This window comes from Zea mays, chromosome 10 (assembly GCF_902167145.1).
Source record: "Zea mays cultivar B73 chromosome 10, Zm-B73-REFERENCE-NAM-5.0, whole genome shotgun sequence".
Taxonomy (NCBI): domain Eukaryota; kingdom Viridiplantae; phylum Streptophyta; class Magnoliopsida; order Poales; family Poaceae; genus Zea; species Zea mays.
Window position 1 is genome coordinate 126,866,066 of NC_050105.1, and position 18,275 is coordinate 126,884,340.

The window sequence follows — 18,275 nt, forward strand, 5'->3', positions numbered from 1 at the left end:
GGTCCGCGGAATCACTTATCCGAACGTGATTTACTTATCGCAGAAGGTGATGAGTGAGGTATCCGTATCCCGGAGGCGTAGGAGTCCCTCGGCTTGGTCAGCCTTGGCTGCTTACGTGTACTCCGTCGTTTTCAGGATCCACTTTTCGAAGTAGTCAAAAAGCACGAAAGATATTCTGGCAGAAGAGATCTTTTTTCGAGGAAAATTTCAACGCAGAGGGGGTCCCCCCCCTTTTAGCCCCCGAGGGAGGGTCGGGCTTTGCCGAGGCGAGGCCGACCCTTCCTTGATGACTAAACTTTGCGTGGGTGCGAGGTATATGAACAACTTGAAAACATCTTAAGGGTAGAAGCGACGTAGCTGTTGGATGTTCCAAGCGTTGCCGTAGACCTCGCCTTGGCTGTTGGCCAGCTTGTACGTTCCGGGCTTCAGAACCTTGGCGATGACGAACGGTCCCTCCCAGGGGGGCATGAGCTTGTGCCTCCCCCGAGCGTCTTGTCGCAGCCGAAGCACCAGGTCGCCCACCTGGATGTCTCGGGGCCGGACCCCTCGGGCGTGGTAGCGTCGCAGGGACTGCTGGTACCGCGCCGAGTGTAGTAAGGCCTTGTCCCGAGCCTCTTCCAGCTGGTCCAGCGAGTCCTCTCGGCTAGCTTGGTTGCTTTGATCGCTGTAGGCCCTCGTCCTCGGGGAGCCGTATTCAATGTCTGTGGGCAAGACGGCCTCGGCCCCGTAGACTAGGAAGAACGGCGTGAAGCCCGTGGCTCGGCTCGGCGTTGTCCTCAGGCTCCAGACCACCGAGGGGAGTTCCTTCATCCATCGCTTGCCGAACTTGTTGAGGTCGTTGTAAATCCGAGGCTTGAGCCCTTGTAGAATCATGCCGTTGGCACGTTCTACTTGCCCATTCGACATGGGATGAGCCACGGCGGCCCAGTCCACCCGGATGTGGTGATCCTCGCAGAAGTCCAAGAACTTTCTGTCGGTGAACTAGGTGCCGTTGTCGGTGATGATGGAGTTCGGGACCCTGAAGCGATGGATGATGTTGGTGAAGAACGCCACCGCCTGCTCGGACCTGATGCTGTTCAGAGGTCGGACCTCGATCCACTTGGAGAATTTGTCGATGGCGACCAGCAGGTGCGTGTAGCCCCCGGGTGCCTTCTGCAAGGGGCCGACGAGGTCCAGACCCCACACAGCAAAGGGCCAGGTGATGGGTATCGTCTGCAGAGCCTGAGCGGGCAGGTGGGTCTGCTTCGCATAGAATTGGCACCCTTCGCAGGTGCGGACAATTCTAGTGGCATCGACCACCGCCGTCGGCCAGTAGAAGCCCTGTCGGAAGGCATTCCCGACAAGGGCTCGAGGCGCTGCGTGATGGCCGCAAGCCCCCGAGTGTATCTCCCGCAGGAGTTCCTGACCTTCGGTGACGGAGATGCATCGCTGGAGGATGCCTGAGGGGCTGCGGTGGTAGAGCTCCTTCTCATCGCCCAGCAAGACGAACGACTTGGCGCGCCGCGCCACCCACCGAGCCTCGGCTCGGTCGAGGGGTAGCTCTCCTTGTTGGAGATATTGCAGGTACGGGGTCTGCCAGTTTCGATCAGGCGTGGCCCCGCTTCGCTCCTCCTCGATGCGCAGTGCCTCACCCTCGGAAGCCGAGGGTACCTCGGGCTGAACCGAGGGCGCCTCGGGCCAAGCTGAGGGTGCCTCGGGCGGTGCCGAGGGTACCTCGGGCTGAACCGAGGTTACCTCGGACTGGGCCGAGGGCGCCTCAGGCTCGGGCGTGTCGTCGATCTTGACGGAGGGTTGATGTAGATCCCGGGAGAAGACGTCCGGGGGAACCGTTGTTCGCCCCGAGGCTATTTTAGCCAGCTCGTCCGCAGTCTCGTTGTAGCGCCGAGCGATGTGGTTAAGCTCGAGCCCGTAGAACTTGTCTCCCAGGCGCCGAACTTCATCGCAGTAGGCCTCCATCTTCGGGTCGCGGCAGTGGGAGTTCTTCATAACTTGGTCGATGACGAGCTGCGAGTCACCGCGGGCGTCGAGGCGCCGGACCCCTAGCTCGATGGCGATCCGCAACCCGTTGACCAGAGCCTCATACTCAGCCACATTGTTGGACGCCGGTAAATGGAGGCGTAGCACATAGCGTAGATGTTTCCCGAGGGGCGAGATGAAGAGTAGGCCCGCGCCGGCTCCCGTCTTCATCAGCGACCCGTCGAAAAACATGGTCCAGAGCTCCGGTTGGATCGGAGCCGTCGGTAGCTGGGTGTCGACCCATTCGGCTACGAAGTCCGCCAAGACCTGGGACTTGATGGCCTTCCGAGGGGCGAACGAGATTGTCTCGCCCATGATTTCCACCGCCCACTTTGCAATCCTGCCCGAGGCCTCTCGGCACTGGATGATCTCCCCCAGGGGGAAGGATGACACCACAGTTATCGGATGAGACTCGAAGTAGTGTCGCAACTTCCGCCGCGTCAGGATCACTGCATACAGCAGCTTCTGAACTTGTGGGTAGCAGATCTTGGTTTCGGACAGTACCTCGCTGACGAAGTAAACTGGCCTCTGAACGGGCAATGCATGCCCCTCTTCTTGCCTCTCGACGACAATCACGACGCTAACCACCTGAGTGGTCGCGGCGAGGTAGACCAAGAGGGCTTCTCCGGCAGCTGGAGGCACCAAGATAGGCGCCTTTGTGAGGAGCGCCTTCAGGTTCCCGAGAGCTTCCTCGGCCTCAAGGGTCCGAGTGAAGCACTCGGCCTTCCTTAAGAGGCGGTACAGAGGCAAACCTCTTTCGCCGAGGCGTGAGATGAAGCGGCTCAGAGCCGCGAGACATCCCATGACCCTCTGTACGCCTTTTAAGTCCTTGATGGGCCCCATACTGGTGATGGCTGCGATCTTCTCTGGGTTGGCTTCGATGCCCCGCTCGGAGACGATGAACCCCAAGAGCATGCCTCGGGGCGCCCCGAAGACACACTTCTCGGGATTGAGCTTGACGCCTTTCACCTTGAGGCATCGGAATGTCACTTCAAGGTCGGAAAGGAGGTCGGATGCTTTCCTCGTCTTGACTACGATGTCATCGACGTAGGCCTCGACCGTGCGACCGATGTGTTCGCCGAACACATGGTTCATGCACCGGTGGTACGTCGCGCCCGCATTCCTCAAACCGAACGGCATGGTGACATAGCAGTACATGCCGAAGGGCGTGATGAAAGAAGTCGCGAGCTGGTCGGACTCTTTCATCCTGATTTGATGATACCCTGAGTAGGCATCGAGGAAAGACAGGGTTTCACACCCAGCAGTGGAATCCACGATTTGATCGATGCGAGGCAGAGGGTAGGGAACCTTCGGACATGCTTTGTTGAGACCAGTGTAGTCTACACACATCCGCCATTTCCCCCCTTTCTTTCTCACAAGCACAGGGTTGGCAAGCCATTCGGGATGGAATACCTCTTTGATGAACCCTGCCGCCATTAGCTTGTGGATCTCCTCGCCTATGGCTCTGCGCTTCTCCTCGTCGAATCGGCGCAGAGGCTGCTTGACGGGTCGGGCTCCGGCCCGAATATCCAGCGAGTGCTCGGCGACATCCCTCGGTATGCCGGGCATGTCCGAGGGACTCCACGCGAAGATGTCGGCGTTTGCGCGGAGAAAGTCGACGAGCACTGCTTCCTATTTGGGGTCGAGCCCGGAGCCGATCCGGATTTGCTTGGAGACATCGCCACTGGGGTCGAGGGGGACGGCCTTAACCGTCTCCACTGGCTCGAAGTTGCCGGCATGACGCTTCACGTCTGGCACCTCCTTGGAGAGGCTTTCCAGGTCGGCGATGAGGGCCTCGGACTCGGCGTACTCCACGCACTCCACGTCGCATTCGAACGCGTGCTTGTACGTGGGGCCGACGGTGATGACCCCGTTGGGGCCCGGCATCTTGAGCTTCAGGTAGTTGTAGTTGGGGATGGCCATGAACTTTGCGTAGCATGGCCTTCCCAGTACCGCGTGGTAGGTTCCTCGGAACCCGACCACCTCGAACGTCAGGGTCCCCCTTCGGAAGTTGGAGGGCGTTCCAAAGCAGACGGGAAGGTCGAGTCGTCCGAGGGGCTGGATGCGCTTCCCGGGAATGATCCCATGGAAGGGCGCAGCGCCTGCTCGGACGGAGGACAGATCAACACGCAGGAGCCTGAGGGTCTCGACGTAGATGATGTTGAGGCTGCTGCCTCCATCCATAAGGACCTTGGTGAGCCTGACGTCGCCGATGACGGGGTCGACGACGAGTGGGTATTTCCCCGGGCTCGGCACGTGGTCCGGGTGGTCAGCTTGGTCGAAAGTGATGGGCTTGTCGGACCAGTCTAGGTAGACTGGCGCCGCCATCTTCACCGAGCAGACCTCCCGGCGCTCTTGCTTGCGGTGCCGAGCCGAGGCGTTCGCCGCTTGCCCACCGTAGATCATGAAGCAGTCGCGGACCTCGGGGAACTCTCCTGCTTGGTGATCTTCCTTCTTGTCGTTGTCGCGAGCCCTGCCACCCTCCGCGGGTGGCCCGGCCCTGTGGAAGTGGCACCGAAGCATGACGCACTCCTCAAGGGTGTGCTTGACGGGCCCCTGGTGATAAGGGCACGACTCCTTGAGCATCTTGTCGAAGAGGTTGGCACCTCCGGGGGGTTTCCGAGGGCTCTTGTACTCGGCGGCGGCGACAAGGTCCGCGTCGGCGGCGTCGCGTTTCGCTTGCGACTTCTTTTGCCTTTCTTCTTGGCGCCGCGCTGAGTAGACGCCTCGGGAGCATCTTCCGACGAGCGGCCCTGGGGCTGCTTGTCCTTTCGGAAGATAGCCTCGACCGCCTCCTGGCCGGAGGCGAACTTGGTGGCGATGTCCATCAGCTCGCTCGCCCTGGTGGGGGTATTGCGACCCAACTTGCTCACCAGGTCGCGGCAGGTGGTGCCGGCGAGGAACGCGCCGATGACATCCGAGTTGGTGATGTTGGGCAGCTCGGTGCGCTGCTTTGAGAATCGCCGGATGTAGTCCCGGAGGGACTCTCCCGGCTGCTGCCGGCAGCTTCGGAGGTCCCAGGAATTCCCAGGGCGCACGTACGTGCCCTGGAAATTGCCGGCGAAGGCTTGGACTAGGTCGTCCCGGTTGGAGATCTGCCCCGGAGGCAGGTGCTCCAACCAGGCGCGAGCGGTGTCGGAGAGGAACAGGGGGAGGTTGCGGATGATGAGGTTGTCGTCGTCCGTTCCACCCAGTTGGCAGGCCAGACGGTAGTCCGCGAGCCACAGTTCTGGTCTCGTCCCCCCGAGTACTTTGCGATAGTAGTCGGGGGTCGGAACCGGTTCGGGAACGGTGCCCGTCGGATGGACCGACTGAAGGCCTGCGGACCGGGTGGCTCAGGCGAGGGACTCCGATCCTCCCCGCTGTCGTAGCGTCCCCCACGCCTGGGGTGATAGCCTCGGCGCACCCTCTCGTCGAGGTGGGCCCGACGGTCGCGATGATGGTGCTCGTTGCCGAGGCGGCCCGGGGCCGCAGGCGCGGTGTTGCGCGTGCGCCCGGTGTAGACCGAGGCTTCCCGCATGAATCGGGAAGTCGCGGCATGAGGTTCCGAGGGGTATCCCTGCCTTCGGGAGGCAGAGCTCTCGGCCCGTCGGACCGCGGCGCCTTCCAGGAGATTCTTGAGCCCCCCTGGATTCGCCGACCCTCGGTGGTTGATGGCTCCGGCATCGTGCGGAGAAGCATCGCTGCTGCAGCCAGGTTCTGGCCGACCCCACTAGATGCGGGTGGTGGCCTGACCCTGGCGTCGTCGGCGACGCGGTGCTGGAAACCCTGGGGCAGATGACGTATTTCTCCGGCCGGGGGTTGGCCCGCCCATGCCTGCCCGTCGTCCCGGCGGATCGGCTCAAGCGCTCCTGCTCCCTCGTCGAGTCTGGCCTGCACCCCGCGGATTTGGTCGAGCTGTGGGTCATGGCCCCCCGCCTGAACGGGGACCACAGCTAGCTCCCGTGGGATGTCAACGCGGGGCACCGGCCTAGGGAGATCACCATCCTCCGGCATGCCGAGATGATTGCCTTCGGAGGGACCCCCTAGATCGACGTGGAAACATTCGTGGCTTGGGCCGCAGTCCTCGTCGTCGAAGCTGTGGCTACCGTCGGAACAGTCGGAGAGGCAGTAGTCACATGCGGTCATGAAGTCCCGCATGGCACTGGGGTTGCTAAGTCCAGAGAAATCCCAACAGATGCTGTGCTCGTCGTCTTCCTTGGACCCAGAGAGCCCGTAGGTCGAGACGTCCGTCAGCTGGTCCCAAGGCGACCGCATGCGAAACCCCAGAGGGTTTGGACTCGCCTCTACGCGAGCGTCCGCCAAAGCGAGGTCGCTAGGCCGGTTGAGGCTGAATCCAAATGACGTAGGATGGGAATCGGTCGGTAACTTTTGGTCGACGAGCGGCGATGAAGTCACGTCGGGGACTGACTGCACCGTCGTCCCAGGTACGAGGGTGACGTCCAGCAAGCTGTCCGCGAGCGCGCTGGCGTCGTCCGCTTGCTCGGGATTGGCGTGTCGCGGGGAGACGGCGCTCGTCTTCGTCTCAGGCGCGAAGTCGATACCCGGTGCGCCCCTCGTTGGGGTGCCGGTGCTGTCGGCTCGCTCGACAGCCAACGAGGCGCTGCCTCCTGCTTGGCCTTGGCTGCCCCGCCTTCCCCTCCGTCGGCGGGGAAGAAAGCGGGACGAGCTCGGAGGTTGTTCTTCCACCACGCGGGGAAGACGTCGTCGATTCCGCCGCCGGCGGGCGGGCTGTCGGCTGCCATTGTCGTTGTCGCGCGGCGGTGGAAGGAGTATCATGTCGTAGCTGCCGTCGAAGGACATGAACTCAAGACTCCCGAAACGGAGCACCGTCCCGGGTTGGAGAGGTTGCTGGAGACTGCCCATCTGGAGCTTGACGGGAAGCTATTTGTCAACACGCAGCAGGCCCCTACCTGGCGCGCCAACTGTCGGCGTTTCGAGACCGGGGGGTCCCTTGGGCCGACGAGTGAGTGTCGCCGCGTGCCCCAGCCCAGATGGGTCGAGCGCGAGGGCTTTGCGTAGGGGGGAGAGCGAGGCGGCCGGAGACCGGCGTGAGAGAGGTGGGAATCTCGCGGCCTTCGTGTTCGTCCCGCGCCCAGGTCGGGTGCGCTTGCAGTAGGGGGTTACAAGCGTCCACGCGGTTGAGGGAGCGAGCGGCTTCCAAGCGAGCGCCTGTCTCGTCCTCGTCCCCGCGCGGCCAACCCTCTCTAAGAGGGCCCTGGTCCTTCCTTTTATAGGCGTAAGGAGAGGATCCAGGTGTACAATGGGGGGTATAGCAGAGTGCTACGTGTCTAGCGGAGGAGAGCTAGCGCCCTAAGTACATGCCAATGTGGCAGCCGGAGAGATTTTGGCACCCAGCTGGTGTGATGTCGTGGCCGTCGGAGGAGCGTTGGAGCCTGGCGGAGGGACAGCTGTCGGAGCGGTTGAGTTCTTGTTGACGTCCTCTTGCTTCCGTAAGGGGACTGAGAGCCGCCGTCGTCACAGAGTATGCGGGGCGCCATCATTGCCTATCTGGCGGAGCTAGCCAGATGGGACACCGGTCTTGTTCCCTGCGGCCCGAGTCAGCTCGGGGTAGGGTGATGATGGCGCCTCCTGTTGACGTGGCTGGCCTGCACCCTAGGTTGGGCGATGTGGAGGCTCCTCCGAAGCCGAGGTCGAGTCTGTCTTCCATGGCCGAGGCCGAGTCCGAGCCCCTGGGTCGGGCGAGGCAGAGGTCGTCGGCAGAGGCTGGGGCGGAGTCCGAGCCCTAGGGTCGGGCGAAGCGGAGTTCGTCGTCTTCTGGGGCTGAGCCCGAGTCCGAGCCCTGGGTCGGGCGGAGCGGAGTTCGCCGTCTTCCGGGACTTAGCCCGAGTCCGAGCCCTGGGTCGGGCGGAGCGGAGTTCGCCGTCTTCCGGGACTTAGCCCGAGTCCGAGCCCTGGGTCGGGCGGAGCGGAGTTCGCCGTCTTCCGGGACTTAGCCCGAGTCCGAGCCCTGGGTCGGGCGGAGCGGAGTTCGCCGTCTTCCGGGACTTAGCCCGAGTCCGAGCCCTGGGTCGGGCGGAGCGGAGTTCGCCGTCTTCCGGGACTTAGCCCGAGTCCGAGCGGAGCTTCCTATGGTGCCTTTGGCAGGGCCTGACTGTCTGTCAGTCTCACTCTGTCAAGCGGCACTGCAGTCGGAGTGGCGCAGGCGGCGCTGTCCTTCTGCCAGGCCGGTCAGTGGAGCGGCGAAGTGACGGCGGTCACTTCGGCTCTGCCGGGGGGCGCGCGTCAGGATAAAGGTGTCAGGCCACATTTGCGTTAAATGCTCCTGCGATTTGGTCGGTCGGTGCGGCGATTTAGTCAGGGTTGCTTCTTAGCGAAGGCAGGGCCTCGGGCGAGCCGGAAATATGTTTGCCGTCGGAGGGAGGCCTCGGGCGAGACGGAAATCCTCCGGGGTCGGCTGCCCTTGTCCGAGGCTAGGCTCGGACGAGGCGTGATCGAGTCGCTCGAATGGACCGATCCCTGACTTAATCGCACCCATCAGGCCTTAGCAGCTTTATGCTGATGGGGTTACCAGCTGAGAATTAGGAGTCTTGAGGGTACCCCTAATTATGGTCTCCGACACTACTCTAGTTTTAAAATTTGTTTTTTTGAGAGACTCTATCTTTACCTATATTATTAAACATGATTGATGTACCACCGCAACACACATGTATTGTATTAGTTTTAGTCTAATTAGAGGGCAACAAAAAGAGGAAGAAGCTGGCGAAGACTACGGCAGTTCGTGTAGTTTCTCCAGGATATATATATCCAATTAAGCAGAAAAAAATCATCATAGAATTGTTTGAACTTGTAGTCGCAACACAGAAACTTAACACAGCGATCAAGCAATTTTTACAATATTCACAGCGTCTGCTACTACTCCGCTGCCTCCACGACCACGGAGGAGCTAGCTAAGCACGCACGCAGGCACGCACGCGCCTGCACCGAGCGGCGCAGACCAAGATCCCCAGGCAGGCCTGGTGGCTCCTCTCGGCCAGTGATCAGACTCGGTTGGTACCTGTGGTGTTGCAGTCGAAGCAGGTGTGGTTGCGGCCGAGGTCCTTGAACCTGTCGTAGCCGTGCCTGAAGACGCCGAGGCCGAAGAGGACGCCGACGAGGAGGACGATGACCAGGACCACCAGCAGGTAGCACCCCACCCGCTCCTTGGTGAACTTGAGCTCGCACATGGCTGCCTCTCTGGGTGGGTGTCTGACTGACTGTTCGGCAGGGGGGTTCTTATCTAGGCAAGTGTCTGTCGCCATGTCCTTTCGTCGGTATGGCGACGGTGTCGGGAAGAGCTAGTGATGAACTGACGATGATGTCCATCTCGTGGCTGAACGAGTTGGACGAGACGCTCGCAGTTGCAGGCCCTGTGTACCTGCGTGCCTCGCGACTGCTTCGGGAGGCCATCGACATCGACACGAGAGCGCATCTGCGCATGGCACGGCACTACGGATTGGACAACGCCCCGCCCTCATGCTCAAAAGGCCTGAAAGCGATGGCCAGTGGGGAGTGGGCAGGTGCCGGAAGCAGCAGGAGTATCCAGTGCTACTCAGCAGTCCAACACTGTATGCTAGATCGCTAGGTATAGATGGCCATTTGGCACTAACACGATGGGTCGGCTCAGGCACGGCACGAAAAAGCACGGTCCAGACACGACCCGGTCTGGTTAGTATAGTGCCAGTGCCTGGCACGGCTATAGTGCCGTGCCTGGGCCACTATCTCGACCCGTAGTGCTGGCACGGGCACGACACGGTTACATTTTTTATTTTAAAAATAATAGTTTACATATATTTAGTATAAGAATTCAACATATAACACAATAAAACTGCAGCTGCATTGGTTAGATGGATGCGTTTAAGCCTACAACTACACATTTTTTGCTAAATTCTACAATATACTCAGATAGGCCATAGTGCCACCGGGCCGGCCCGGCACGACTAACAGGCTCACGGGCCGTGCCTGGGCCGCGGCACGCCGGCCCATCTGGGCACGGCACGCTTCGCTAGCCGGGCCTGTCGGGCCGTGTCGGGTCGGGCCGTGCCGGCCCGTTTGGCCATCTATATCGCTAGGTGACGCCGACCAAAGTGGGAGAAATCAAGGTGGAAGATGGGCCCAGAGTATACACAGCACAGGGAGCTACAGGTGACTGTTTACTATGTACAATCACATCAATATCACGCCACTAATATCTTCATCTCTGTTCGTAAGCTGATCTTGTCTATTTTGACCAACTCTATAAACGTTGCAAACAAAACATCCTGAGACAAAAAGAATCGGCAGCTCCAGATGATCAGTATCTCCGGCAAACAAAACATCCTTTACCGAGCATGTTTGTCAGCACATCAGAAAACACAATGCATGCCAACAGGGCGTCGTATGAGAGCAAGCTGTAGATCTTCAGCAAAATCAGTATCTCCGGTCGACGGGAATTCAGCTTCAAGCAGAGCTAAAAGATCAAATAGAGGCAGACACGACTGCAAGGCATATCTCCAGATCAACAATCCCCATGTGAAACAAGCATACAACCTAGAACATCCGAAGTTCTGCGGCACCATTTATGTATGCCAGGGGAAAGACATCACGAGTTAACTACAGTGTAAACCCTAAGACACACACGAATGGTAGACCAAATAGACATGGTTGATTTCACAAGAACCACTTGAGATTGAGATATTTCAGTCCACGTTCATCAGAAGGGTAACAATGCAACGGTTCTTTCACACAGCGTGCGGGGGAAAGAGGTTACATCGTACAGGGAACTTGTCAGGCAAGAGAGCCCACAGCAGGGGAAACCTGTCAGCGTGGCGGCCCCCGTCCCCGACCACGTCCACGACCACGGCCGCGCCCACGCCCCAAAGGCTTTCCTGAACACAGCACACGTTGACCAGTCAGTTGGGGTATCATTAGTAACAATCAGACTCAAATCATAACATCGAAGGAAACCAAACCTGTAGTCGGCTTCTTAGGCTTAACCCTAGGGGTTTCCTCTACCAGCAAAGTCTCCAAGTTTAAGCTGTCAGGAAGAATGTAATAGCGGATGTTGTTTCCTCGCACGCTGAGGTGGTCCAGCGTTACAGGGTTCTTCCCTTTCAGTGTAAGCTTCACTGTCTTCAGATGAGTGTTCATGCTTATGTCAACACCTACGGAAAATGTGCATGAATCAGAGGATGTTATGATGTAAAAACTAAACCATGATCCTAGATTAATCTCATCAGTATTAGCAACAGTCCATGAGAAGCTAAAACCATTGCAAATTCAAGTGTGCACTTGAATTACCAAATGATCTATTGTTTTAACAGACATCTGACCAGTTGACCATTCCCTAGCACCGATGGGTCTAAAACTTAAGGAAACCAATTGACAAATTCAACTATCCCTACCTGCTAGTCATCACTCGACATGAATGCTCCCTTGATTAAAGAAATTCTACAAGAAATTTAGCGCGTGTTTGGCTTTGGAACAATGTGGGATGGGTCAGATCATCCCAATTTCAAGGGTTAGATTGGGCCCATCTCGTGTTTGGTTTGAGGGTTGGAGCCATTCCAATTTTTGTTTGGTTTTAGGGATTGAGTGGGTTGAAGTGGATGGCATTTTACACTCAGTTAGCCATAGGACCCAGCTGTCATCGTTGCGCCCACAATGTCAGCCACCTTCCACCTCCTTTCTCCAGTGCTGCTCGGGTTCTCCATCGTCCTTTTTGTGCCGCTGCAACGGGGGCAGGCGCCCAGGCAGTGGGCAGCCGCGAAGAGGAGCGCAGGGGATGGGGTGGGGGCGAGCGCCGAGGATGGGAGTGGTGTCGGCATGGAGGCGAACACGGGACTGCACGGAGATGGAGACCAATGCCCATTCAACTGGCTTCACACGGTTTCTTCATTTTGGGTGGATTTATCGAACCCGCATCTACAGCAAATATACCCTTGTGGGTTCAACCCAGATCTGACTTCAAACCAAACAGCATGAAAACAGGGTCCAACCCATTCCAACCCGGATGGACCCTCAATCCAAACACACACTTACGGTTGAGCAAATCTGCAGTGAGGCTATGAACCAGGCAGAATGAAAGAGCAAAATCCAAGTCTAATTGAACATGCTCAAATAACGATTTCATTGGGATAGCATAAACCAATATAGTTTTATCTAAAAAGACTTGCAGCACATAATAGATAAAAGAACTATGTGCAAAAGGCATGCTCAACTCTACTGTCTCAAACTAAGTCAGAGGACAGTTGGCTCCCAAGCAAACAACACAGCGCACAAACAAATCACACTAACTCCTAGACCGTGCTGATCAAATCCTAATAAAGTAAGCATACACACATCGGACAGAAACCCCTGAAATTTGAAGCCTCTTCAGATCGCACTAGAGGTTAGAGTCAAAGCGTACCGGTGATGGTGCCGTGGACAACCGTGCCGTTCTTGAGCTCGATGGTGACCGTCTCATTGTTTAGCTTCATAAGGAATCTGCGGCGAAACCCCAAATCGAGCACTAAATTAGGCGAGGTTCGTACCAAACGGAGCGGCGAGGACGGGCAAAGGGGAGCCAACCCGAGGGGCGTTACCTGACGAGCTTCATCTTGGCAGTCCTGGCGTAGAGAAGGTGCGGCGGGGGAGAGAGCGCGAGGCCGCCGGCGGAGCTGACGCTTGTTTGCTTTCTCGGAGCGGGAGGAGTAAACCCTAGTTTGAAGGCTGGTCTGTCCGAGGGGTGGGAGGCGCCGAAGCGGTTCGAGCGGCTTAGTTGGGCCTTTGTCGGCCCAGTTGTACTGAACTTTAATGAAAACCTACTATTACCCATTCAATTCAATCAAATTTTGCTACAAAATCAATTCAATCAAATACAGTAGATACGTTCCCAATACAGTAACATGTCCTTTTCCTGTTCCTGGCAAGATATCTTCTTCTAAAAACTAAAATTCAAACGAACCGTGGTGCTTGTGTGTAGCTTGATGAAACGACTGCATAACCAGAACTGTAACTAATGGATCGTGACAACAATTTGTCACGCCACAGGTCAATCATACCGTAGTTTTCTCGGCAGCTGTTTTCGTAGCCACAGCCATAGGCCATAGCATACCACTTTTTTTTTGACAAGTGTGAATTTAGTTTTGCTTGCCACAACTTTCTGTGACAGCCAGTTTGCCGAGCAGGCTTATATTTATCACGTTCATTCATGAGCAAGAAAACAGCATGTTACTGGAAGCAGGGCTATTGTCCTCTGGATCTTTATTTGCTCAAAATTTCAGGCTACCAGGATCGAAAAAACAAAGGCCCAGCCAGCAGTGTACAAAGGCTGCAGAATATACTTAGGAAGACAATCAAAATTTTACTATGGAGCGAAGGGTCAACGCACGCTGATCCTAAACCGAATCCCTCTTCGGCTCTTCCTACTGCGGTGGAATGGCTGCCAACTTCTTAGGCGGGGGATTTCCTCCCGCAAGTAGCACATAGGCGTAGAAACAACCCATTGCAGTGCTGCATGATTTTCAAGCAGGAGAGAACATCAGACCTTTGTCCAAAGGAAAAAAAAAGCTTTGGATGGAGATGGACGGTACAAAGAAAATGACCTCAGTGACGCGTAGAAGCCCCAAGGAAGGAGTCTATTTGTCTGCACACAGAAGTAAAGATTAACGCTATATTAAGACAGTGATTGTACTGCGTTCTTAAATATATGACGCCGTTGACTTTTAAAAAAACTTTGACCACTCGTCTTGTTCAACAAAAATTGTGAAATATTATTTATTTTGTTATAATTTGTTTTATCACTTAAGGTAGTTTGAGTGTGACTTGAAATTTTAGATTTTCAAATAAATATTTCAAATAAGATGAGTGGTTAAAGTTTTTTTTTAAAGTCAACGGCATCATATATTTAAAAACGGAGGGAGTACTATATGTTCTTTACAGGTTAGAAGAGTTACCAAGAAGTAAGCATGAGAGTATTTCCATGCCAGGAAAGCAGAAATTGCTGCAAAAACATGGGAAAAGCAAGTTGGTAGGCAATGGGACACAGGTACATCTAGTTTTAATGTGATTACATTGTAACTCAGATACTTGGTAACACAAAGCTTAGGATGATGATATTCATTCTACCTGCCTGAGCCAAGATAAGCAGGAAGCTGGATCTGCCGCTCCTCCAGAACTTCAGACTGAGAGTGCCAAGTAGCAGAGTGGCTAGCCCTGGTGCAATGCCCAAGACAAGACTTATGGTGCTTCTGGAGAAGATGTATCCTAGAAGCCCCATAGAGAATAAAAGACCACCTGCAATACCAAATTAAGTACCATTATTTCACTTATCTGAATGTGGATACATGCATGACAAACAAGTTGGTATTTCCAAAACCTAGAAACACTGAACCACTCAGAAATATGGGATGCCGTGCATGTGAGAAGAACATGGCCAGTGGAAGAGTTTGTCATCAAATTTTGAGTATTTCCAGTAGGCCCTATTTGTTTGAGCTTTTGGCCACTCTTAGACTACTAGGTTTTGGACTTTCCAACAGCCAAACAGCTCCCATAAGCCCAAAAGTTCACTGTAGTGAGTTTCGGGCTTTTGGCTTTTGAAAGGTCCAAAAGCTCCCAGGAAGCCCAAACATACAGGTCTTTTGTTGAGCTTCTGGCTTTTAGCTTCCTAGGAGCCTTTTGCCACATCAGAATATCAGATCTCTATAACCTAACATGTTAGATAATGAATCTAAAACAGCTTTGCTATCAAGGAAATGAAACTATGTTAGCAATCACCACATTTAGAACAACTTAGGACAATTTATGCCATGAGTAGCTCTTAATTCCTTGAAAGATGCCAAACATATTTTATAATAAAATTAACATTTTTTTTACAACAAAGAATTCTCCTGGCAATTTATCCAAAGCACACAGTAAAGTTATACATCATTGAAAATAAAACTTACCAAAAGGGATCCCAAGGCAGAAGTCATGGATTTTAGCACTCCTCTTCTGGGGAATAACCTGCTCCTCCACCTGTAATTCCTTCATCTGGTCTGACCTCAAATCTAATTCTTCAACTCGAGCATTCTCATTTGCACATTTTGTTGAAAGTTTAGCAGCAAAGCCAAATGGCTTCATACTGACTCCACTTGTAGAAATCGAAAGCTGTGGAGAAAACAAAACATGTTAACTGGCAACAAGAGCACATTATAATAGGATGGTTAACATCAAGTCCTTATTGTAATATTTTGAGTAAAAAATACAAATATCAGCAAACACACAAATTGCATGGAAACACCTACATCCATAAAGAATTCAGCTCATTGTTCAGTGAAAATAAAACATTCATCTGTTCAGATCACGATCCAAAATCAAATTTGTCCAGTTAAGAACATGAAGTCACATTTTATGCATAGACCAAGCCTACTGCAGTAACAAATAGATCCCGAGCCACGAAACAAGAACTCGATTTCTGCGCAAATGCCCATCAACACCAACTCACCAAGTCATCAAACAACCTCTTATACGTCCTCTCCCTCACCTCTTCGCGATCCGATCGGATCTCATTTCCATATGGTCGTCACCAATGTCTAGGTAACCCTTATACCAGGTTCTTCGCAGTCGCAGACAACGATCGCGCACACAGGGGCAAGAGCTTCAAGACTATCAAATTAGGGTTTAGCACCCGAATCCAAGGCATACCTTCGGGGAACCAGACTGCGGCCACCGGCATGAGGATGGAACTGAGTAGGCTCGAGTCCCGCGATATGCCACCGTGGCCGCAGCCGATCCGTGCAGCTGCGCCGCCGCCGCCATGGAAGTGGGACACGAAAGACGAAACCGTATACGGGACTCTAGAAGATCTACAGGCAGAGGAAGGTGAACTTGGGAGTGCGCTCTCTATAACCGTCGGATGCTATTAACCTCACCGCGGGCTCATCACGACCGTCCGATCAGACACAGAGGAAAGGAATTCTTGAAGTCGGGGGCACTCTGTTCTCTCTGTAATCCACAGAATCATACTACAACGCATTCTTCAGATAAAACGAATTCACATAAAAAAAGATTCAAAGGAATCCAGGGAAAATGGGGGAAATTCCTTTGTATAGTGACATGATTAGACAACTCGAGTTGAATTGGAGACAACATTTTGCGGTTTTTTTGCACTGTTACTGTCGTTACTCTGAGCACTTGCTCCTGAAACAGAGGAGTCCAAACTAAAATTGAATGGTCTCCTCGGTTCTACATGCACATTTCTTCTAATCAAATGACAAAATTATATACATGATTTCCGTATTCCTTATTCGAGTTTATGAAACCTTTTGGCAATATTTTGTTCTGGTGCTTCTTCTTCTTCTCCTTTGATGAAACGCTCTTTGATCCCGGCGACTTCGCACGAACGGTATTGATCACACCATGTGATTGGTCAGCTCGTCGGGCAAGTCCCAAAGTACGCAGTCGGATCCAAACAGGCCGGACATATCGGAGCCGCCTTTCCCGCCGTCCTTGACGTCGTCCGCCTCCTCGCCGCCGCCGCTGCTCCCGACGCTGTCGTTGCCTTTCTCCGGCAACACCTCCGCCGGCCTGGGCGCGGCCTCCGTGGCCGAACTCCCGCTGTACATGCTCTGGTGGCTCCACATCGACGTGCCCTGGTCCGCGCCGCCGCCGCCGCCGAGGACGTACTCCGGCACTGTCCCGTTGTCGTAGCGGAACTCTTCGTGTCCGTGCGAGGCGGGATTGTACGTGGCGTACATCCCCGGCAGCCCCTCCGGCAAGTCGGCCGGCGCCCAGGGCTGCTCCTGCTTGCCGGGGGGCGCGGCGGGCTCGCTCATGATGGCGCGGGACAGGCCCAGCTTGATGCGCTCGATGGTGTCGTCGGTCTGGGGCGGCGCCGGGAAGCCGCAGGGCGCCGCGACGCCGGAGCCGCCCGCGATCGCCGACATGTCGGGCACCGCGGGCGACGGGAAGTCGGTGGGGCGCTTCTTGGTGAGGAGGTGGAGCATCTCGTCCTTGAAGCACCCCAGCGCGGCCTCGGCGAGGTGGGCCACCTGCGGCGGCGCCAGCGTGGTGGCGATCTCGGCCATGAGGTGCGAGAAGGACTTGTGCGTGATGGGGTCGATGCCCATCCCGGACAGCTTCTTCTTCAGCTTGGTGTTCCAGTGGTTCTTGACGTCGTTGTCCGTCCGACCCGGCAGCTGCGCCGCGATCACCGACCACCTGCACGCGCGCGCGTTTGTTGCACATTGCTTGTAGTCAGAACAGGCACCCATCAGAAGAGGCACGACGAGAGGGGAGGACGGGCGGGCCACCTGTTGCCAACGACGGAGTGCAGCTTGATGATGGTCTGCTCCTCGGTGTCCGTGAACTCACCGTGCTTGAGGTCGGGACGCAGGTAGTTGGTCCACCGGAGCCGGCAGCTCTTCCCGCATCGCTGCAGTCCTGCAATCCCATCACGCGGACTCGGTCACACTTGAGAGGAACTACACGACACGCGGACATTGGACGGTCGCTAGGACGTACCGGCATTCTTGGGGATGAGGCGCCAGTTGCGCGTGCCGTACTGGGTGATGTAGGAGAGCAGCTTGTTGTCCTCCTCGGGCGTCCACTGCCCGCGCTTGACGCTGTCCTTCTCGCAGCACGGGATCCGCCCCATCCTCGCCGGGCTGCTCTCGCACGCGCCTGCTGTCTCGGAGTGGTACGCGTACGCCACAGGTCCGCGTAGCGAGCGAGCGAGCAGTGCCCCAGCTATTGCGGCGCTCACATTGCGCGCCGGGCGCATAAATAGGCGCGCGGCGGCACCCGCTCGTGCGATCCGCGGCTCGTCCTGGCTGCTGCTGTTTGCTGCTGCCGGCGGCATGCGCCCGGAGGGGCGGGCGCGGCGCGCACGGGCGAAGGAGGCATGAGCGGCATAAAGAATTCAACGCCCGTGCAACGCGTGACCGCCCCCGGGGAGCAGGGACAGGTTGCCCACCCGCACAGCGCCGGGTCAACCCCCGGTCCAAGCAGAGCTCCCCCCCCCCCCCCCCCCCCCCCCCCCCCCCTTCGCCAGGACCCGGTCACCCGGCGCGTTTGCGTCCCGTCCGTCGGCTCCCGCGGCGCTAATCGACGCGCGTGGCGTGGCGCGTCGACGGGGCCATGGAAGTGTACTTTCCGATGGAGATACAGTGCACAGCCTGCCGAGCGGCCGTGCCGGATGCGTTATGCGTGCGTGGTTCTTCAGTTCTTCGCGCCCCGTCGGTCAAAACAGAACGGTCGGTGTTATGCGTGCGTGGTTCTTCAGTGAACTTCAATGGACTAATCCACACTGCTAATCTTCG

The 18,275-nt window shown here is 56.1% G+C and overlaps 3 protein-coding genes across 3 annotated transcripts; all 3 read right to left on the minus strand.

The window, feature by feature from the left end:
- Positions 1 to 10,495: 10,495 nt before the first annotated feature.
- LOC100284787 (uncharacterized) lies at positions 10,496 to 12,723 on the minus strand. The gene is made up of 4 exons (NM_001157682.2): positions 12,579 to 12,723; positions 12,404 to 12,480; positions 10,968 to 11,159; positions 10,496 to 10,883 (listed from the first exon to the last, which is right to left on the minus strand). The coding sequence occupies exons 1-4, from the start codon at positions 12,590 to 12,592 to the stop codon at positions 10,816 to 10,818; spliced, it is 351 nt and encodes a 116-aa protein (NP_001151154.1). The 5' UTR covers positions 12,593 to 12,723; the 3' UTR covers positions 10,496 to 10,815.
- A 493-nt stretch (positions 12,724 to 13,216) lies between these two features.
- LOC100192926 (uncharacterized) lies at positions 13,217 to 15,851 on the minus strand. Its single transcript, NM_001320645.1, has 6 exons — positions 15,661 to 15,851; positions 14,922 to 15,123; positions 14,104 to 14,271; positions 13,932 to 13,978; positions 13,581 to 13,621; positions 13,217 to 13,488 (listed from the first exon to the last, which is right to left on the minus strand). The coding sequence occupies exons 1-6, from the start codon at positions 15,772 to 15,774 to the stop codon at positions 13,401 to 13,403; spliced, it is 660 nt and encodes a 219-aa protein (NP_001307574.1). The 5' UTR covers positions 15,775 to 15,851; the 3' UTR covers positions 13,217 to 13,400.
- Positions 15,852 to 16,025: 174 nt separating this feature from the next.
- On the minus strand, positions 16,026 to 17,684 carry LOC100279834 (uncharacterized). The gene is made up of 3 exons (NM_001152788.1): positions 17,479 to 17,684; positions 17,268 to 17,397; positions 16,026 to 17,175 (listed from the first exon to the last, which is right to left on the minus strand). The coding sequence occupies exons 1-3, from the start codon at positions 17,609 to 17,611 to the stop codon at positions 16,368 to 16,370; spliced, it is 1,071 nt and encodes a 356-aa protein (NP_001146260.1). The 5' UTR covers positions 17,612 to 17,684; the 3' UTR covers positions 16,026 to 16,367.
- Positions 17,685 to 18,275: the final 591 nt, after the last annotated feature.